A 21,840-nucleotide genomic window follows, 5' to 3' on the forward strand; every position below is an offset into this window, starting at 1 on the left:
TGATGCTGCACAGGATTAACCACACTAAATGACTCCCTGGTGTGGGGGAATGTAGCCATGTGGGACAGCCCTTGTGCCTTTAAGCATCAGCAATTTTTGGGATCCTGAAGGTCTCCCTTCCAAGAAGACAGACTGAGAATATAAAGGATTCATCAAGGGGAAGATGTAAAGGCAACTGTCTTTGAGCCACCAGAAACCACTAACATCAAGCCCAGCAAACTAGACTGGGCTCTGCGAATGCAAGATCAGTGCTTGTGAACTCCAGAGCTTTCCTGGAGCCCAGTTCACACAGAATATAGAGTGGAAAACTGATGGTTTGACTGGTTGGTGTGAACAGATGAGGAACAGCAAGCTTTGTTGCTGGATGGTGAGGCTGGGTTGTGCTTTAATGCTTGAACCTTCCCATCAGCGAACCTGTCACGTAGCACTTACAAACTGGGTTTTAAAATGAGAAAACGCATGCTTGAGATTAATACAAAAATTAAGGGTAAATACCACTATGTCTACAAAAAGATGCCCTGCTTTTAAAACTTAGCAAGTTAGGAGTCAGTGACACTAGATATATGTTACTTGCTTATCTGAAGAGACTGGAGAGGAAATAATCCTGTTCAGGAGTTGGCTGGATATATACGCTTGCAGTGAGGTCCCACAGGACGGGCGTCAGAGTTGATGCAAATAGCGATGCTGCGCCAGGACTTGGACCCTACTTTGGGGTAGTTTATAAATAATACACAATAAATAAAGAATAATAATTAATAAATAATAAATAATAGTAACAAAGAAGTACAACATTCATTACATGGTATGCTACAAATGAGGTTAAAAGTGCGTATATTCCATTTGTTTCAATTACAGTAAGACAAAACAAGCTCAAATATACCAAGAATCCCTGGAAGGTTTTGTTTTACAGAAAGGAAATTTTTGGAAAGGTTTAAAATAACAAGAATAGAAATAAAGTTTGGACAAAGCTCTTTCTCCTGTGAGGGGACTTGCTCGCGGCTTGCACAGGAGTGTATGAGGGAGCACAGCCTTTTCCTTCCCTGCACTTTGTTTTCAGAGTGATGCTCTCACTCTGGCAGCTAAGACCAAAAGGCTAAAGCATCATATGAAATTTTAAAACTGAAAACCTCAAAACAAGGTTCATACACACACAAAAAAAGCAGCTAAAATACCATTTTCTTGTCAAAATGAAATGTAATCCAACTACTTCGCTATGGTGGACTAGCGTCATTAATTTCAGCTACATCACTTTACACCAGTTTGGGATTTCACCTTTCACTGAAATAACTTGCATTTCTGGCCATAATTTCCCCTAAATCCTGCGGCTAATGTTTCCTATGGGAAGGTTTTAGGTAGTTTTCCACTTGACGCTGCACTGAAATTCTCCCAGGTGCTCTTCAGACCTCCAGTCTATGGGATAGTGGAGGAAATGTGGGTGCCTGAGCCACCCCAAACACCCGGACACCCCAGGGCTGTAGAGCCTCCAGTCTAATATGGGGTATTTAAGCAACAGTTTGCAAGTGGCCATAGAGAAACAACAACCTGCTTGTGTCTAAGCCTGCTGAGGTATTGTTGAGAAAGATGGCTATTTCCCATTAAAGCCTGGTTAAAAGTGATATCCAGCAACATGAGATATCAATCAGTAAATATTGAATCAAGACAAAATTTGTATTTTTCTAATGATGACTATTTCTTGGAAATTTACACAAATCTTTTATGCCTGCTGATGCTTAGGCCAGTAAATCTAAAACTCTAGGATACAGTCAAATGCACAAACTTTTGCAGCCTACCTAAACCAAAAAATAGACTTTTTTTTTTTTAGGTCTACTCTATTTTCTTTTTTCTGCTCTTGAGTCCAGCCCTGGATTTATCCCCCAGGCAGAACTGCTGTTTGCTCAGCAGGATGAGCTGAAAGAAGAGGACTTTGGAGAGATTTTTAGTTATGCAGGGAAGAATGAAAAAAAAAAAACCCAACCAAAGAAAGGAAAATATCCCAATTCTCTAGGTTACATTATTGGTTATGTAACCAATCTATCTGGTTATATTTACGCTCCTATAAATAGAGAATTGCTCTGTCAGAGTGGCCTGAAAAATAAATGACAAACGGAGTCAGGATGCGGCGACCGCCGGCGCTTGGGTGGGAGCGGGCGCAGGGGTGGTGGGGCTCAGCACGGGGACGAGGACATCTGGTCGTAGTCGGGGCACTTGAGCAGAGCCGGGTAGTTACTGTTCATCTGCAGGGACGCCTCGCTGGAGATATCCGAGGGGCTGCGTCCCCGTGCCCACGCGTCTGGGTGCAAGAACTGCCCCGAGTAGTCGGAGCAGTTGCTCAGCCGGGGCCGGTAGAAGCTGGGGTGAGGTCGGTAGATGTCCTCGGCTGTGTATCGCTTCATGAACAGGTAAACGGACATCACTCCGGCGCTCTGCAGGGGAGAGAGACACAGCCTGATGCTCGCCCTGCTAATGGCTGCCTTCTCCACCACCACCAAAATAGAACAAAAATAGAAATTGCTTTTAGTGCTCTGCTGATGATGCACTAGGGCTCCCGAGGACAGTCGCTTCACTGTCCCGTGTCCCAGGTCCTTGCAGTAAATAATGTGGCACCACCATGTCTCCTCCTCCTGCACCCATGTTTGGCATCAAATGGTGATCAAATGCCCCATGCTCCAGGCTTAGAGTCTGTCCCCCCTGTATGTCTCCCACCATACCATGTATTACCTGTCTCTCCTCATAGCCTACCCTTAAACCCCATCTGAGTCCTCTTTTTGCTCACAGCCTCAACGCCGCCCCCCCCCCCCCCCCCCCCCCGAGAAGAGGATACACTCGTTACAGGGATGTGAGAGCTCCTCGGTACCTCTGTGAGAAGGAACGAGATGGCAGAGAAGGCAAACGACCATCCATATTTGTAATTGAAGAACGTTTCTGAGTCCTTGGTCCTGTTCAGCATCTCGTCATTAATGCTGGATATGTAGAGGACCAGCCCCACCACGAGGGACAGACCTGGGGAGAAACCAAGGAGAAGGACAGTGGGAAATGCTTCAGGGATGGAGCTGATGAAGAAGCACCTTCCTTTAAGACCTGACTTGTAGGTGAAAGTATAAAACTGTAGAAGTGTGCTTGAAATAACTGGGGAAAGAGGCTGCTTTCCTGCTGAGCTAACCCAGAGCACTCCTCTCATTTCAGTCAAACCGTTACCTGCTCAAGCAAGTCCATGTGCACCACGTAGGAGCTGGCTTCAAAGCTCGGCTGTCACAGCTATTTGTTTAACACTAGCACAACACCATGAATAAAACATTCACTTGTCTCATGTAGAAACGTCCCAGCTGAGCAGTTTGAAGTTTCACATCTCTCCTGCGACCGATGTGCCGTGAGAGGCGTCCTCTCCCCCAGCAGCTGCTCCTGCATGGGTGGTGTGTGCTTTCCCCCGCATCTCCTCGCCACTGCTACAAACAAGTCTTGCACTGGGTGATTTTCCATCCTGCAGAGCCTGAGCAGGCTGCGGGGCTGAGCTGGGAGCCCCCGTGGCTGATGGCTCCAACGAGGAGCCACCACAGCAGGTTAGGAGAGCGCCAGCAGCTACAAAAGCAGATGTGCTCCATGCGCAAGGATTTTCAGGAGAAAACCTGGCTAGCAAAACTCACCTGACAGGATGAAGAATATCCCCGAGACAAAGGCGAGGATGGTCCTGTGAGGCCGAATGTGGCCGATGTTGCTCAGGATGAAGCCGATGAACATGAAGAAGAGGCTGACCAGAGGGAAGGGTGTGGCAGAGCGGATCATCTCTGGGGGGAGAGGAGCAGAGGGAAGCGGGAACAGATCAATCCTCCCCACACAATGCGAGAAATGGGCTCAGCTGGGTGAGATGGCTCCAGCCCTGCTGCCCTCTGACCACGATGTGTCATTCATTGCTCCTGGTTAATGTGGGTGCCCCTGTGCGGCTCCCCAGCCCCTGGCAGGGGTTCCCCTCTTTGCTAATGAGCTGAGTGAAGAGGTGACTCTGTCTGGCTGTGGAAATGTCTGCTAATGTTTGCATTCCCAAGGGTTTCTATGATGTGAAGTGTTACATAGGAAAAAAGCAGCAGAACCTGCGTTTTTCTCTAGTTTTGCTGCTAAATACTTCTATTTATTAAATCAGAAATGACTGCAGAATTCATTGAGAGAGCTGTGACACTCCATCCTTAACTCATCCCCCTACGTAATGTGTAATATCGCTACAGAATAAATACAGCTGCAGATTCTGGAGAGGAGACTATAAAGCCAAACACTTCCATAAACATCAGCACTGAATAGCCAATGACAGGAAATTGTACAGCTTAGAGCCCCTGTGAGCATCCTGCCATTAGAAAGGGATGTTCCCAAATGCTTAGGAGCATATTGGGTAGTTCACATCGTGAAAAATGTAGTTGCATCCTTGCATGGTAGCACTGTCAAGGAACTAGGAGCTCCTTTGGCAAGGACGCGAAGAGGATTTCCTGGGGGGATCCCTAGTGACCCTTTGGTGCTTTGCAGGATGCAAAGAGTAAGACTCCACCGAAACACTTACTCAGAACGTTGACTGTGGATTCAGACGTCAGCTGGATGTTCATGGGCATGACGTATTCGATAGTGAAGCACCGGCCACGCTCTTCACCTGCAGCAAACAGAGACTGAGTCACACCTCTAGTGTGTTCGTCTGTTTATTTCTGGTGGGGGAGAGAGTGGCTTTAAAATTAATTTCTGTGCATGCATAAAAATAATCTTGCTTTTTAGTGCTGCTTCTATCTTGGATGTCTCCCTTGTGCAAATGGATTCCCTTGCATATAAAAACGTGAACACTGAAGCCAGAGGGTTTAAGGTCACCCCAGGGGTGGTATCAGAGCTCCTCACCCCCCTGACTTTTTCAAAGCAGTGGCTGAAACTTTGTGACATTTCAGATCAGTCACTTTGAGATTCCCATTCCCTTGGGTTTTAATCAACTCCGTCCCTGCAGCCAAGTCGCTTCATCAAACTTGGCGCAGATGGAGGGAACGGTCCAGCTGACCTGAATCTAAATGTGGCAGGGACAAAAAGGAAAGTTTTGAGCTGCTGCCCAAGGCGTTCTGGCCGTGGCACTGGGATGGAGCGGGATGGTGGACGGCGGGGTCTGGCACGGCAGCAGCGAACTCACCCAAAGCCTGTGTGCAAAGGCACTTTTATCCATCTGACTGTTAAAAGTGGGCACGGGGTGATGGCGTTACTCAGGTTGTGCCTAAGTTTGGAAGCAAAGATGGGCACAGCCTTTAAAAATCCTATTGTCCCCAGCCCTTTCCTGTGGTTTGATGCTGATACGCAGCAAATATCACCTCAGCAGGGGGTGTTTTTGGGAGGGAAGCCATACCTGCTAGGAAGCAGACTCTCCAGAGCCCCGAGTGCAGCGACAGTTTGATTTCTGCTGTCTGGTTTTGGGGCTGGACGATGCCCTCCTCCAGGTAGAGCCAGTAGTCGGTGCTGACGGAGATGCCCAGGAGGCCGAGGCCGCAGACGGCGAACACGCTGCTGAGCAGGGTCAGCGCCTTCCTGCCACAGGCGCTCATTCCCAACGGCACCGGGGGCCGAGGCGGCGGCGGGGGGACGCTGCCGGGAGAGGGGACACAGCCGTCAGCACGGAGCTGTCTGCCGCTTTGGAGGAGGATGGATGTGTCAGAGCTTTGCCCTCTGCCCTTAATTGCTTATATGGGTCGAGCTGAAATAAGCCATTAAACCAATCACAGTGGGCTCTGACAGATGGAGAGTTTGAACCAAATCCCACCCGACTGCGGCCCGACGCCGGCCCAGGGCCCGTGGATGTGCCGAACGCTGAGTGCCAGCACCGGGGCGGGAGTGGTGCGGGATGGGCTGGCTGGGAGCAGCTCATTGGCTCCTGTTTTATTTGCTGCAGGTGAATTCCTGCTGCTCCAGCCAAATCCGGCACTCATCTCCCCAAGGATGTCACTGAACCGCAGCATCTGCGGTCCTCAGAGCCTTATCTAATGCACCCATGAAGGGCGGCAGCACGAGCCGTATCTCCTCGACACAGGAGCGCGTTGAGGCTCACAGACACTGCATTAAGGGATCAACAAAGACACTTTCAGTTGCTGGACTAAAACCCCCTCCTGAGCAGCTCCAGTCACCACACAGCGTCCCACAATATTGCTATTTTTCCTCTTTCAGGGTAGATTTACCCATTGGGGGATCAAGATCTCAGTTTTGCTAAAGCCATGCCACATCTATGCACGCTGAATGACATCATCAACCGCCTTGAAGCAGAGCAGTGTGACACAATAGCTTGCCTTTTTTTGCTTTTTATTACTTATTTTGCTGGATCAGAGGTGCCAGTGCCGATGTCAGCTGAACACACAGACTGAACTGGTCCAAACTCAGCTTGTGCTTCAGGGGGAGGCTGGAAAATGGGGCCAAAGAGCTGCAGTCAGGCCCTAGGCAAACATTAAAGGAGGAGGCAAAAAGCTTCCCTTATCCCCATGTCGCTCATGGATGGAATCTTCTTTTTTTTTTTTTTTTCTTTTATTTTTGCTAATTTGTGGAATTTAGCAGTTCTCACGGTGCCCTGCAGACTGATAAATCAGAAATCTGAGTTCTTGGTGAAGCAGAGAAAAAGTGCAATTAATATGGGGGGAAAAAAGCCACAGAAATGACAGATTAGAGGAATAAGAGCAAGAAGGAAAAGATACACACGAGAGGTCTTCTGGGGAGTGGAAACGAGGCTGGTAGTGCTATTGACTGTCTTTATAAAGACAGTATGAATCACAGATAAGTGCTGTGTCATGTATATTTTTGAAGGCACATTTTGCTGTTGTTCAGCACTGCAAACAATAAGGAAAAAAAAATAAATCCAACTAGACAACAAAAGCTACCAAATTTAACACAGTAGCAGCAGGATGCATCATCCTTGGGCTCCCTTTAAAACTGCATGAGCCTCGTTCACGCTGCCTGAAGTTTCAAGGGACAACAAATGGGAGAGGGCTGGGGGCAGAGCCCCGTGTTCCCCTGCTGCGTCCCACTGCCTGGGAAGGAGAGAAGAGTCCTCCTAAACACACATTTCATTTGAAACACCAATTCCCAAAATAATGATGGATAAACAATAGAGCTGGGGCACGTATGTCGTACGTCTCCCTGGGTGTCAGGTTTTGAACCTACGCAGGAAGAGCTCCATCCCACCCGTGCTCCCAGCTGGTGTTTGCTATCGTGGCACACGTTGGTGAGCGGCTTTGTGGAAGAGAAGTTTTGGTGCTGTTATCACTGTGGCAAAGGTGGTGGGATTTAGTGATTAAATCGGGAGATGTGGCTCCTGCCTGTGCTGGGAGATGACAGCTCGCTGTTCTCACATGTCTGGCCAGTGAGCAGACTGGAGGAGGGCTTATTTTCTTGCACCTCTGATATAAATATATTAATGTTTACTTGCTTACAGTGACTCTCAGAGATGCCAACAGTCCTCACAGCTTGCACTTTTACACTTGAAAGCCTCCAAAGATAATGTTCTGCCGTAGTTCCCTCATGATTAGTACGAGCAGACGATGCAGATGATAGTTATTTCTTGACGCTGAACTGTCTGTGAGCTGGGCTCTCTCAGGGAGCTCTTGCACTGCCCATCCCTGGCGCATCTATAGCACAAATGCACCGCACCAAGCTCCTCAGCAGCCTGGTCCTGGGCTGATCTTGCAGCAAGTTTCATACAAGACTGATGTGAAGGAAACTTGTAGTTGCTGTAGAGTCCAAATAATTGCATTTACTGAACAGATGCAACACCCAAGGCCTGTCTGCACCTCCAGCTTGCTGCTCTGGGCAGCAATAAGAGAGGAAAGTAGGGAATGATGCTGGAAGAGTTGCAAATTCTTGAGCAAAAGAGAGAAAGGGAGAGATAGACTTTTATTGTCGCATCCTACCCTGAGTCCAAAGCAGACAAGTACATCTTGGTAGGAAGCAGATGTACTTGCACCCTCAAGCGCTACAACAGCTCTGACAATTCTCTTCCATATGAAATTAAGGATTTGGCTCTTCCTACGTTCACACTGAGCCGTTTCCCAGAAGGTACCGACCTACGGGAAGGGGAGTGCTGTCACTTACAGACAGCCCAAGCAAATGCTCCAGCTCGCACTACCGCAAGCTTTCCACCTTTGGCTTTGCTAACAAGCCTCATTTTTAATGTTCTTATTTAATGTTTCCCTCAGCTCAGGAAAAGCAGGCTGTGTTCCCAGGAGGGGCACCTCCCTGCTAGGGGTGTGAGGAGTGAGGTGCACAGAGGAGACGCTCAGATTTTTTTTCCTGAAGAATTAGGAGGCAGCAGCTAAAGATGAAACTGGTAGCTCTGGGGCAGAGAAGCACGTGCTGCAAAAGTAGCCCTACACCTTGATAGCCTTACTGTCAAGGGGAGAAACCAGCACAGAGCTGTAGACATTAGGACACCACTTTATCCTTTCACGGGATGGGAATATGCAATTTCCCAGGGAATATGACATTTCCCCTTTCTATAGATCCCATTTGATCCAGCAATATGACCAGGCAAAGCACAGATCCTCTGGCTCATCCATCCTTCTCCCTAACTCTGTCAGAGCCGTATTTTCTAGTTGCTGCCTCAAAATGAATAGTATTTACTACAGAGTGTCTCATCCCTCTTGGCATTTTGGTGCCAAAATGGTAAAAGGAGCTGGAATCTATTCTTGGCTCGTGTATCATCAACAACAGTCCTCCCTGCACATTTTTCATTAATAAGGAGCCAAACATCAAAGTAGGGAGTATGGGAAGGTCCAGATAAAGCCATTCAGAGGGAAATAGCTAAGTATTTCCTGTGATTTGTTGTCCATCAACATTAGGCACTGGAAAATATACCCATTTGGCATCATTTATATTGATCATTGGGGTGACGCTAGCAGCAGCGAGAGGGGTTGGGTGTCAGAGTCACACCTCTCAATTGCCTCATTTCTTTTCTCTCTCACACTTCAATTTCCATGTAATCATGGATGCATTAGAGAGTGATCCCTATTACTGCCTTGCTGGCACATAAAATCAAGCTCGATGTGGTGGGGGACGGCAGGCAGGGATGGTGCAGAGCAGCCGCTTGGAACAAACCTTCCCCCATGTCCAGCGCCTGGAGAATTAGCAAGACTCCCAAGAGAAAGATTTTTCAAGGACACGAACAGGAGCTGGCTTGATTTTCAGCTAGGATTTAGTCCCCAGTAACCTTTAACAATTGTGCTGTGCTTCCTACAGCTGAAAAAGTGATGCTGTTTGGTTTCCAACAGTAGCTGTATTTTAAATTAAATAAATATAGCCCCAAAGATTTCCAAGAAATAGGACCTTAGAACTGTTCCTGCTCCTTCAATCACACTGTGCCTTCTGGTAGTAGTCCAGGGAATAATAAAGGCAGTCTGCAATGTAATCTGCAGTCCTCATAATGAATTTCTTTTTATCTTGAAGCCATAGCTTCTGATGGGAATTGCACATGGCCCTCACTGGGACTGACCCCTTCGGAAAATGAAATGATATTGGCATTGTTCCTAATGCAGTTCACCCAGATCTTACCCATTGCTCCATGGTCAGAAAAAGAAAATATTACCCTGGTCCAGATTTCTGAGCCCACCCCTCTGTGACCTAATGCTGAGCACGAGCCACTGCTCTGGGCTATGTGGATGGGCTGAGAGAAATAAATATATCACTGGTCAACTGCCTGGGCAGGATGGGTCGTATCTGTGAATCACTGCTCTGAGTTCAGTGGAAAAACAACACTCCCTCCTGCCCTGGGTAAAGGTAGAAAGAGCAGGGCCAAGCCAGGCCAAGAAGGCAGCTATTGATTTTTATGTGGCTAGAGCATAATTTCCAATTTCCTGACATGTGTGAGGAGGGAAAGTACTGCCAAGGTTATCAGAGCAGACGGGAGGGAAGGTTTTGTTTGTGGAGGGGTGCTGGGCTCCAGGACAAGGCTGGCGACCTGCCTCTGCAGTTGGGAAAGCCGGGTCCCTGCTGCAAGGCAAGGGCAGAGGGAAATCAGAGGTTAAGCCATGGGCCTGGAGTGATAGAGGCTGAGCAGGACATAAAGGAGAAGGAACGAAGCTTGGTGGAAGGGGGAAACCCACTGAGTGAGCAATTGGTGTACAAAGAACATCAGGGACCTGGGTAAGAGCCGGTGAATGCAGGAGAGTGTGAGTTGTGATGGAGCTGAACTGAAAGGACCAGCTCTCACTAAGCTGCGACGAAAATTGGGCTGGCTAAAAATAAAGGGCCTTCAAGCAGCATGATCTCTTCCTCAGGACACAACGCAGGCCACAAATGTGGGCAAAAATAAATAGGTCAAGGAGAGTGGCTCTTTCAGAACTAAACTTTTCAGATCTGGCAGAGCTCGGGCAGGCAGGACTGTGCTGGAGGGCTGGCTGAGGCCACCATGCATCGTCACCCTCCTTCAGACAGCAAAACATCTTCCTGGCTCCCTAGTGGGCAACTGCAGAAAAGCCTAATTGGTCATTAATAACCAATGGAATAGAAAGGTGGTCACAAAATGGCATAGCAATTCCCACGGAGCTTATGGAGCACCCAAAGGGTGCAAACGCTTTGGTCCTAAAACAGTGTGTGCAGGATGCAGCCTGTGTCCAGCTGACTTGAACTGCTGCTCTGTGGGTTTGCAGAGGGGGTTTTACCACCGTGAGGAGCACGCAGTGAGATGACTTTAGCCACAGCCGGGTGTATGCAGCTCAGCAGAGGAGAGAAAGAGGGAATGGTGGGGGCAGTGCCTGCAGCTCCACAAACCTGACCTGGAAAACTGGGTGATTGGGAAAGATAGTTTTGGAATTACCACTTGGGAAGCAACAGTCCCTCCTGAAGCTTGGAAAAGGTGTGCTGCAGGCAGAAGAGAAACATGAGACTGCTCTGCTTTTATATAATTGCTGAAGAAGAACATGGATGGCTGCAGAGAAAAGCAGTATCTCCTGGGCTGGTACACTGAGAGGGAAATGGCCGAAGGGGACGTGGGTTGGAGCTGGTCCGCAGGGTTCCCAGGAGCTCTGTCCTGGGCTGCCAGCACCCACCACCTCACATGGTACATGGGAAGACAGAGATATATAAGGCAGATTTACAGAGGTGCATTAGTGGTCATATGGAAATGTCAGCTCAATTTCTGAGAGAAATTATGTATTGGAAAAATTAAGTACAAAAATAAATCTTTTTGATGTGGAGGAGGTTTAGCCTGATATTAAGAAATGAAACAGTCCATCTCATGGCGGTTTGAACGAGCACTAGTAACTGCGACTATAAGCAGCCATAAACTTCAACAGGATCAATACTGGACTTGAAAGCTTCCCCTCAGCTGCTAACAGCGGTGCTGCACGGCCGGCCCCGCACACAGCACTGCCCTTACAGCCAGATAGAAACAGCAGCATTGAATCAGTCGAGTGCACTGGGCTCACAGGCTCTCCAGACAGGGTTTTTTTTTTAAAAAAAATAAATAAAAGGAAGGCTGGTTATGACTTATTTAAACCTAGATTGAGCCACAGCAATCATAAACCCATTATTTTTTTGCTTGTCATCAGACACAAGGAACACCTGAAAAATAATTGGAAGAAACGATGTGTGACTTGCCACACACAGTAATGCTCACCACTAGTTTTATGAGTGGGATTACTTGGGATTTTTCTTTTAACCTTGACTTCTATAATTTTTCTGAGAAATTCCCCCTTTCCCTAATACTTCCCATGCTTCATTTCTTGTCCAAGTTATTTCTTGAAGCTTGATCAAATCCTTTCATGGCAGTGCAAGAGAGAATTAAATGCTGTATAGAATATAGTGCTGTATTTTTCTGCTGAACCCACAGCCTGCTTAGCTAAGCCCCAAGGTTGACCCACAGCTGCTCATCCTTCTTCTTTACCATGCACCAGCCTATTTGCTGTGGACTGCTCAAAACCTGCCCTTTTTTTCTGGGTTGGGTTTGCAAGGATGGTGGTTACTGATTCACTGAGCCCACCTTCAACTCCAGCACCAAATACAAGGAGATCAAATGATATTCCCAAGGAGCAGCAACTGAGATTTATTTCCCCACCCCAGCCCTCTAACCAGACACTTTCCTGAACTGGCTGCCTCTGCTGTGACCACGTTGCCGCACTCACCAGGGTGATGGCTCTGCTCCAGCTCATTCACGCTAATGGCTTTGGATGATGCCAACAACTTTCAACAAATAAAATCATTGACCAAACAGCCCCTCCAGTCCCAGCTCACATGCTGCTGGCACAGCCCATGTGCGTACAGCTAGTGCTCATTCACATGGTATTTCTGGATCCACAAATATCCCCTTCAAAACCTCTCACAGAACACATCCTGCCTGTGTGCCTCCTTTCTCCTCGGTGTTTAAGCTCTTACCTCTTTTAACCCCAGCTGAAGCAATGCTTTGGCAAGCAGAAAACCTGCGCTGTTGGCTGTGAAGGTGGGAAGCTCAGGTTCTGGCAGACCGACTGCGAGGCAAGTGTCACAGCAAGGAGGGTCCTCGATGGATGCTTCAGCTGCTGGATGGCTCTGGGAGGAGCTGGGAGCGGGGTGGCTTTTGCAGCGGGCAGAGGACAAGTCCTGGACCATAGGAGAGGGCACAACCTCAGCTCTCCGCCTCCGACCAACTCACAGGACAGATGCACGAGGCCGGGACTCAGGGACAGGCGGATGGCCAGCACGGTTCCACATCCACACACCAGCAGCTCCTACCCTGTGGTTTTGTAGGCAAGAATTACGCAAAGTGCATTTCTTAAGAGGGAAATAAAAGCTAAAGCTCTGAGCCTGCAATATTGCCCACGCACCCAAGTCCAGTTCTCTAGGTCTAAACTATATATATATATATACACACACACACTGAAAGTTTACGTCACTAACAATAGGTGAGCCCTTTCCTTTGGAGAGCCCTTCCCAACGCCCTCTCAACCCCTGCACAACAAAGCTGACATACAATATTCACCTACTTGCAGTGTGCCAGAGTGCTCGCAGTCAGGGACATGAGTCAAACTGCTGATTTCAATACCCTGCAAAGAGCTACAAAAGCAGAATAAAAGGGGGAATATCTAGTGCAGCAAAGCAAACCAGCTGGGGACTTTGCTATAAGATCCGCAGAAATCTCGTTGCTGTGTGCTGGGCAAGGCGGTGTTTGCCCATTAACCTCTGCGTGCTGTACATTACAGGTTGTACTTTATATCCTGAATACATAAGCTCCAGTAACCCAGCGATCCAGTGACCCTCTTCTGGTCTCAGCGTTGTGCTTCCCTCTGCTCACCTTGGCTGGTGCAGAGGGAGCCTGAGCAGACCCATCAGCAGGGGTAAGCGAAGGCAACGTAATCTCACTGTGTCTGCGAGGGCTGGAGAAGAGCAGCGGGCTCAGCTGCCGGCATCCACTTCACACCAGGACCAAGGTTGGGCTGGTCTAGGCGAATGCTAAATCTTTAACAGTTGGTTCTTGTTCACTTTGACGTGTCATTTAAGATGGCACAAAATTCTGCAGTGGCCTTGTATATTGAAAAGAGGAGAATAAGCCTCTTCCTAGCATAGTGACAGCTTTTCAAGGTCTCTGTGTCCTTCCAGCAGCAAGGCAGGTCACAGCATGATTGAAGATCTCAGGCACCTTTTCCATAAGATATTTATGTTGTTCTAAACTGAAGTGGGTATGAACAGAACCTGCAAATGCAGCATAAGCCCTGCAGGACTGCCAACGCATGAAATTTCTCTGGGCAATAAACTTTTACTGCTACAGAAGATCTAAGAAAAACCCCAGTTACCAGCCCAGGCTTCAGGAGATGAGGCTGCTCCTGCCAAGCTGCTCAGCAGAGAGGGGCCAACACCCCCGTTTCCTTCTTTTCCTCTTAACGATCAGTGCTTGACAGCTTGAGCTAAATTAAGCAGTGCTGGGAGGTAAAAAATAGCATCAAGAGCTAATTAAAACTCTTCCGCCTCCCCCGTGTCGGTGGCAGGGAGAGGCGAGCCCCGGGTACCTGTGCCGTGGAGGCAGGGCAGCCCGCCGCAGCTCTTCCCCCGCCACCGCAGCTCTTCTCACCAGTGCTGGCAGCTGGGGTGTTTTTATGAACACTTTCAGTGTGAGAAATGAGAGAAAGCGAGAAATCCCCCGAGTGCCGTTGGTGCCTCTGAACGCCGAAGGCTGCAGACAAGCGGCACGTTGGGCAGGCTGCACGCGCCAGCGACGGCTGCCGAGACCGCCGTCCCCTCGGCGTGATTAAACACCATTGCTAGCGTGAAGCAGACGCCTTGTTATCCGGGAGATTGCATTCCCCCTTCCCCGCTTACAAACCAGCTTTACCGCAAAGCCTCCAGGTACCAAAATGATGGCTTAAAGAACGCGGAGAAGGGCTGTATCATCCACACCTCAGGCAAACATCTTAACAACCCAAGTGCCATTTGTGGCTGCCATTAAAGCCAGTTACCAAACGCAACGGCTGCTCCATCTGGCTTTGCTGGAGCAGTTTGGGACTCAGCTCCTCAGATGCTGGCGGTGGTGGTGTCTTTGTGCACAAGCTCTCCAGGTCTGACGCTGAGCAGCCGCACAAGTTTGGTCCCATCTTCACAGAGGAAAGGTCTTTGCTTTGTGTAGCTTGTTGAGTTTAATAGTCAGGAATATTAAAGTACACAGTAAGCATTTATACATCATTGGAGGTATTAAACTTTCTACCACCCAGATTTTAGCAAGATTCATTGCCAGTTCCAGGATTTGACGGTAAATGTCCCAGCAGACACGGTAGGAAAAACCATGCAGGACACGGAGCAGCCTGAGACCAGGCACAGGCAGCATGACCCGCTCGGAGGAGCACAGCTCGGCACCAAGCCCAGCGTGGCCTCGGGAGGACATCGGCTGCCTGCCCTGCTCAGCACGGGGAAGCGTGACCACATCCTGGGGAAGTCTATGGGAACAGGCGGGGAATAGACTCGGTCTCACTCTTCCTCCAGCCCTCCCCCAGGCCAGCACCCACTACCAGGTGCAACTTGGCCTGACTGTGTGTAGCTGGTCCTTACCTACACCCTCTCCTCTTCACCGGCCCCTTATATCATCATGTTCCTGCAGCACCCACCCAGCGGTACCTCTCCTGCCACCTGTATAATGACCTGATGTTTTCTTCTCCATGGCCGTCTGTAAGACATTTTACAGTAAGAACTGTAAAGCAGTTGACACACATGATGCTGACACAGCTTTCCTCTTCAGCCATCCCCACCCTCCTTCAATCATTGTACAGAAAAGGGCAGTTTTGTCCCAATTTCTTTCCTGCCTGTAGCTCACCTTTCCTGTGCTTCAGCAGAGATGTGCTTCTTCCCAAGCAGCAACTCCAGCATTGGAAGGTTTTAACACAACTTTCCAAATCACTCAGTTTTCTAGGCTGGGTTTGTTGTGTTGCTTCTGGCCATTTGCAGCTTCCAGGGTCTCCCAACAGCATCCAAGAAAGGACCATTTTCTACTGAACATAAAGTCAGTGCAGCTCTGAGCACCCCCCCAAGAGCCACCACCACTGAGCTGCCACGGCAACAAGAATCAGGGGAAATCAGACACGAAGGAAGCTGGGGATGGCAAGAAATGAAAGCAGAGCCGCAGCTCGGGTCAGGTGTTTTGGCATGCCAAAGACAGAGCTTTCTGTTCCTGTAGAAAGTGATGGCATCCACCCTCACTTGGGTAAAAGCCACAGCAGCAGGAGACGAAGGCAGAACAGCTTCACCCAGATCCTGCCGCAGTCCTGGGAAGGTCTCTTGGGTAACAGGCTTTGAGTGATGCTTTTAGCTGCGACACGAGCAGGATGTTCATGATCTGTCACTCTGTGAGAGCCAGTGGGGGATGATCCAGGGTTTCCCATCCCGCTTAGTGCCAGCACCTGCCGTGGGCCCCCACATCGGTGCCTCTCACCTGGCTCCAGTGCTGTCTGTGGGGTCTGACTTGAGCATTTCTCAAATAGTCAAAAAATTTTTCTTCTGCGATGTATTGTATCTCAGTCCCTGAAAGTGCTAATCCTTTTGAACAGATGGATTGGCATCCAGGGAGTGACTTCTTTGTCCTGAGAAAGGGAGGACTGGAAAACTCTTCCTATCTGCACGTGTCTAAGCAATGGCTGGAATGTCCCACCTAGGCTTGGCATTATGGTATCAACGTCTGTTGCTGAATTTTTAATAACCAAACCCATCCAGAGGCTCTCCTCCCACATACACCCAACATTCTGACTGCTGCAGAAGGGGAAGTTTCTGTCCACCATGCTCCAGCTCTGCTGTGCCCACTGTCCTGCCGGCTGGAGAAGGTGGAGGGACACAGATGCCCATCAGGGATCCCACCGCAATCCCACGCTTGGGCCACCTCTACCAAACATAACTCACCACACCTCTCTGAGCAAGCAGAGACGTTCCCAGCCAGAGCTGCTGCAGAGAAAAGGGACATCTGGTGTAACCAAGTGTTTAATGTCTCCTGAGAAGAAGCCAGGGCCATGGGGCTGCCCACTGTGGGGCTTCGAGGGTGAGCGAGGTCCTGCCCTGGCAGACCTGAGCCTCAGCTCCCTGCAGACGGGGACGTCACCCAGCAGCACTGGATGGCACCGAGTGGGAAAATGAATTATCCACAAGTTGTCTTGGGCCAGAGGATGCCATCTGCTGTGCTGCTCAAATAATCCCCCCTCAGTGCAGCCACGAGCACCGCTCTAACGAGGTTTTTCACTGGTGAGCAATGATACCTCCCTCATAATAAAGGAAAAGCTGCAAGTCCCATCTTCCAAAGGGACAAGACACAAACTCCACTCATTTGTAACAGACCATTTTCTGAGCTTGATGAGGCATCAGTGTTGTCCTTTGACAAATTCCATTTTCCTAGTAAATATTTTACTATAAATGTCAGAAGTTTGTGGCTATACAGTGATAAAATCGGTGTGACTTTGATTCCAAATCCTCTTTCCAGAACACACCTAGAACCCAAACTCCCTTTAATTTCAGTGAGATCAAGACTCCCAGATAACTTTTGACCTAGACTCCATCATCTAGTTATTTTTAAAATGCCAAGGGCTTTAAATCTTCCCAGCTGATTTATGAAAAGCTCCCGACACTGGCTCCAGCCACACGCTTGCACAGCTCACAGCTTGCTGATACTGTTGAAGCCTCTGTAGGCTTGTGCATGATTTCCCTTTTGTATTTTATATTCCTTCCCCTCTCCATAAATGAAGCTGAGGCTGCAAATGCTGCGGTATGGATGCTGCCAGGTGGGGATTCATTCAGCTGAATGAATATATTCAACAGCTACAATAATACAGCAAGGAATTGGAGAAATACACACACAGAAGCATTTCTGTCCCCTGGATGCCACGTGGAGCAGCCTCAGGGCCACGGGGTGGCCAAGGGGAAGGTGTGATGGCAGTGGGACAGGCTGCTGAGAGCCAGTCTCCTGCCCTTTGGCTTTTTACGTGGGTCAGATGTGACAGACTGAAATGGTGCCCCTAAAACTCCGCAGCAGATGAGCCTCTGAAGGGAGCCCAAACGCACAGCACTTGTGAAACCGAAGGGCAGCAGTGATGGGAACGTGGGAACGCTGCTCCAGCAAAGCTGCCTGCCCGGGTCACACCACCGGCACCCGCTGCTACCACACAAAACTCAGCTGAAATACTCCTTTTCAGCGTTCTTGCTGATGTAGCACAACTTTCAGCGAATGCAACGCCCTTGCTGCCCTTCTCAAAGGCTCACCTGCACCGTGCAGGCCACCTACCAGCTCTGACGAGGCCTCCTCTCCCCCGCGGAGGTTTCGGGGGGGTGCGAGGGACACAGTGGGGACAGCGGTGCTGCAGGTCAGACCTGCTCTCCAGACACCACCGAGGACCTCCCGCTGCTTCGTGCCTGGAAGACCCAGCCCTAAAAGCTGCAAAAAGCATCAGGCGTCAGGGGCTGATGAAGTTTTACAGAACGCCCCGCTCGCTGCCGCGGTGGCTGAAATACCACATTTCACGTTTCACCACCTTTCACAGGATAAGAATAAGTAGCGTGTGGAGAAGTGAAGACAGGCTCTATGGCCCCATTCGCTTGTTCATATGGTAACACATGATCCAGCTTTCCCCCCCCCCCCCTTTTTTTTTTTTTCCCTCTACTTTACTTCACTTAACAACCAGGTCAGGTTTTGCTCAGATAGCTTCACTTGAATACACACTCCCCTCTCCACGGGATTTACTACACCGAAAAACATTGGGAGCCCCTGACTTCCAGCAGACTTTATATTCCCTGGGATAAATACACTTCCTCAGCTCAACGTTCAAAAGTCACCGGTGAAGACGGGGATGCTCGCGGTCCCCAGGAGGCGGCCTCTGTGTCTCTGATCGGTCTGGTGGAGAAGCAGCCCTGGGCTGAAAAGCCGGGATTTACCGGATCCCGTGTGCTCCTGCGCTTCCACTCGGGGCTCCGGCAAACCCCAAGTCCCCCCGCTTGAGCGGTGCCGGTGGAGCAGAGACGGTGCAACCGGGCAGGTAACGGAAACCGCTTCGGCACGGCGACAGGGTGGGGGGGCCCCCGGCCCCGCTTTGGGGCGCCCGGGGCTGCGCTCTGCTCCGCGGTCCCGTCCCCCCCCCCCCGGCGCAGCCCCGGCTGCTGCCCGGGGCGGTGCCCCCGTGTCCCCCCCCTCCCGGGGGAGCTGCCGAGAGCACGGCTGGCTCTCACTCCAAGGGGGATATGGAAAAAAATAAAATAAATATATATATATATATATATATATATAAAAAAAACCTTAAACCCTGCCGCTGCGCACCCAGGCGGCACCTCCCAGACCGCCCCCCGCTCCGCCGCTCGGGCTTTAAACTTTCAGGTTTTTACACCCAATTCGGGAACAGCCCCCCACCCCGAAGCCACTTCCAGGCGTGTGGTTCCCCCCTCCCCCGGGGCAGCCTGGCCCGGACACGGGAAGGGCCCCCCCAGCCGCCCCCCAGCACTTACCGGCCCCGGCGGCGGGACGCGACCGGCGGCCTCGAGGATGCTCCGCGCCGGGAAGGGCCGGGAGAGCCCGGGGAGGAGAGGGCATCACATGGCGCCGGCGGGGACAGCCCACCTCTCCCTCCCTCCCTTCATCCCTCCTTCCCTTTCTCCATCCTCCCCTCTTCCCTCCCCCTTCCCTGCCTCCCTCTTCATCCCTCCCCCCTACACTTCCCTTTATCCTTCCTTTCCCCATTCCTCCCTCCCCTTTCACCCTTTCCCTTTATTCCCCCACTTCCCCTCTGGTCCCCTCCTTTCCCTTCTCCCTGCTTCCCTCCATCTGTCCCCACTCTCTCAGCTGTGGCTGGTGGCTCCAGTTGCCCATGGGGGCGGGGGTGGGAGCCAGCATTGCCCCTGCCCCTCTGTGCATCCTCCCTTCCACGAACCCCCCAGCCCCTCTGCACCCCCCACCTGCAAAAACACGGTCCCCTCTGGGGTGGGGGGACAGCGCTGAGTGGGCTGTGCTCCCCAGGACACGACTCATTTGGGAACTGGGGAAGGGAAAACCGACCCCAGCCACCAGTGTCCAACAAATCCACAGCTAAGGACACAGCAGACAAGGGGGAGGATTGGAGGGCAGCAAGCCAGGGTGCTGGAGAAAGCCAACTTGGCAGGGCCAGGACCAGGGCAGGGAGAAAGCCAGGCCTAAAGGAGAGAGGGACACAGGGCCAGATGCTGTGGGCTCTGGAAACCACCGCCAGAGCGAGTGATTCAGCCAAAGCACATAGAAAATTAGCAGCAGAGCCAAGAATAAGGACACAGCTCCATCAGGGCGTCCAGCAATGGGACACTGCCTTGGATACAGCGGGAAGGACAAGAAAAGGGTCACACACCGTGGGGGTAACTCCCACTACGTGAGCTGCCAGCCCAGGCAGCAGGGCCGAGGGCAGCTCATGGCCACCATCACAGTGACTGAAGCTCAGATTTGTACAGCAATTTCTGCAGCGAGAGCTTATTCTGTGCAAGGGCTTTGCACATGCTGGGGTCGCTCCTCCAGCCACGTCCCTGCAGCAGGGAGCTGGGCAGTGACAGCAGCGTGGCTCCCGGGCAAGGCACTGCTGAGACCTCCCAGCAGGAAAACAAAAGCAATTTATTAATTACAAGTCTAATAAATTCAGTCTCTAATAAGTACTGGGTCACCGATTCCCAGTGCTCTGGCTAAAACGTGCCCCATGTCTGCCGGAGGCATCGTCCATTAGCAAACCATGACTATCTTCAAAAGAATTATTAAAAATAAAGTGAGATATGAGATGCGGAGGAGGTGCTGGTTGGATGGCTTGTTTGAAGTCAATGGAGCCATGAGCTCTGGCTTGTTGAGCTCTGTTTTGATTTATAGAAATGACAGAAGCCGATGGAGATGTGTAAGTTTTCTCCAACCCGAACATGGTGGAGCCTAATAGAGCAAAACCCCAGTAAGATCCAGGCTGGTGGAAACCTGCCTCCCAGTAGGATCCCAGCTAGCAGCCAGAGCATACTGGTTACTTGTCTTTGAGGGACTGCACCTCTGCATATGTTCTTTCCCACAAAGTTACAGTAATACTCAAATTATAGCAAATTCAGCGTGTTTCCTGGGCTCATCTCTCAGCCCCCTAAGGAAGAACTGGCTGGTGCTGCAAAGATGCATCTTTCAGTGTCAGTGTATCCTTCCTTGCAGCTGGAGCTCTTAAAACAACCCCCAAAGGTATTTAGTACCTCTCATCCGCATTTGAGGAAGAACTGAAGGCAGCAAATCCATCGGGGGATGGACAGTAAGGAGAGAGCAGGGTTTTGCTCGGCAGAATGGGTTCTACACTGGAAAAAGGCAGTCGAAGAGGCGATGCCCTCTGGGACCCTCGGCCCCTCACAGCCCTGGGGAGGAGGAGGAGGCTTCCCTGGGATGGAGCTAATCAGCAGGGAATTACCAATACAGTCAGAAAGCTACAAGAGGCAGGTTAGACCTTGCTGTTCATCATGTTCTGTCAGCGTACGTTATTTTAATACAGTAATTGGCTGTTCATCATTTTTCTTGTCTCCATATTGTTAAAAATACCCCAAACAAAGCAGACCTTCCTTTTAATCCGGACAGCCAATCTGCTGTATTGGCCACCTGGGCACCGTGCAGGATTATTTGAATACAACACAAATAAAGGCTGCAGCACATCCAGCCAATGACATAATTAACCATTACAGTAAGAGGCCCCCAGCAGCCATGCATATAATCAATTAGAAATACACATTTTGGGCTTCAGTTTCTTCCCTCCCTGCCCCAGGTTCCCTTTGCTTCTATGCAAATGTACTTAGGCTAAAAGATTTGCCATTGCTGCTTGTCTCATACAGCAGCTTCTGCCGTGGTGAAGCACGTGCATGATGCCAGCACTCACACCAGGAGCGTTTGCCACCGGCATGCCAGGGCCAGGCTGCAAGAGGGCAGCAGTGATGCCCCCCAGAACCCCAGCTCAGGTCTCCTACCTCATTAGCAGCTCTCCAGAATTCCTTCCCCATAATGCCCGTCTCCCTGCTAATGGAAAGAGATGATGAAGATGAAGTGGAAACTCCTTCCCCTGGCCAGGAGCTTGGTGTGGCTGTCCCAGGCAGGACAATTAGCACTTCACATCTTCTCAGCAGCCTCCAAAACTCAGAGCAGAACTTTGCCAAATTCTGCAAGAGTTATTTTGGGGGTTTATTTTTGATGTAACACCAAGCAGTACCATCTCACCATTTCCTCAACCTCCCCACTTTTCACTATTTCCTGCTGAGCTCTCTCCTCCCAGAGGGGCAGGATCTGCCCCTGAAGCCACACCTGGGGTGAGTGAAGCCAGGTGGGATCTCGCACATCATGATGTTACACAGCTGAGCCAGGCTTTGCAGGGCTGGAGCTTTCCCAGCCGCGGCAGCTCTGCCAACCCTCGTGCT

At 50.3% G+C, this 21,840-nt stretch overlaps 1 protein-coding gene across 2 annotated transcripts; it reads right to left on the reverse strand.

Annotated features, from left to right (window-relative positions):
• Positions 1-693: 693 nt before the first annotated feature.
• Positions 694-19,020, reverse strand: CACNG5 (calcium voltage-gated channel auxiliary subunit gamma 5). Of its 2 annotated transcripts, XM_074847088.1 has the most exons (8): positions 18,913-19,020; positions 17,702-17,851; positions 12,355-12,691; positions 5,357-5,592; positions 4,544-4,630; positions 3,642-3,782; positions 2,855-3,000; positions 694-2,423 (listed from the first exon to the last, which is right to left on the reverse strand). In XM_074847088.1, exons 4-8 carry the CDS (start codon positions 5,550-5,552, stop codon positions 2,166-2,168), a joined length of 828 nt encoding a protein of 275 aa, XP_074703189.1. In that variant the 5' UTR covers positions 5,553-5,592; positions 12,355-12,691; positions 17,702-17,851; positions 18,913-19,020; the 3' UTR covers positions 694-2,165. The 2 variants fall into 2 exon arrangements, with proteins under 2 accessions (XP_074703189.1, XP_074703188.1); XM_074847087.1 differs by lacking the exon at positions 17,702-17,851 and having other exon boundaries at positions 18,913-19,011.
• Between the last annotated feature and the right edge of the window lie 2,820 nt (positions 19,021-21,840).

The sequence above is a fragment of the Strix aluco genome, chromosome 21 (genome assembly GCF_031877795.1).
Source record: "Strix aluco isolate bStrAlu1 chromosome 21, bStrAlu1.hap1, whole genome shotgun sequence".
In the NCBI taxonomy this organism is placed as follows: Eukaryota; Metazoa; Chordata; class Aves; order Strigiformes; family Strigidae; genus Strix; species Strix aluco.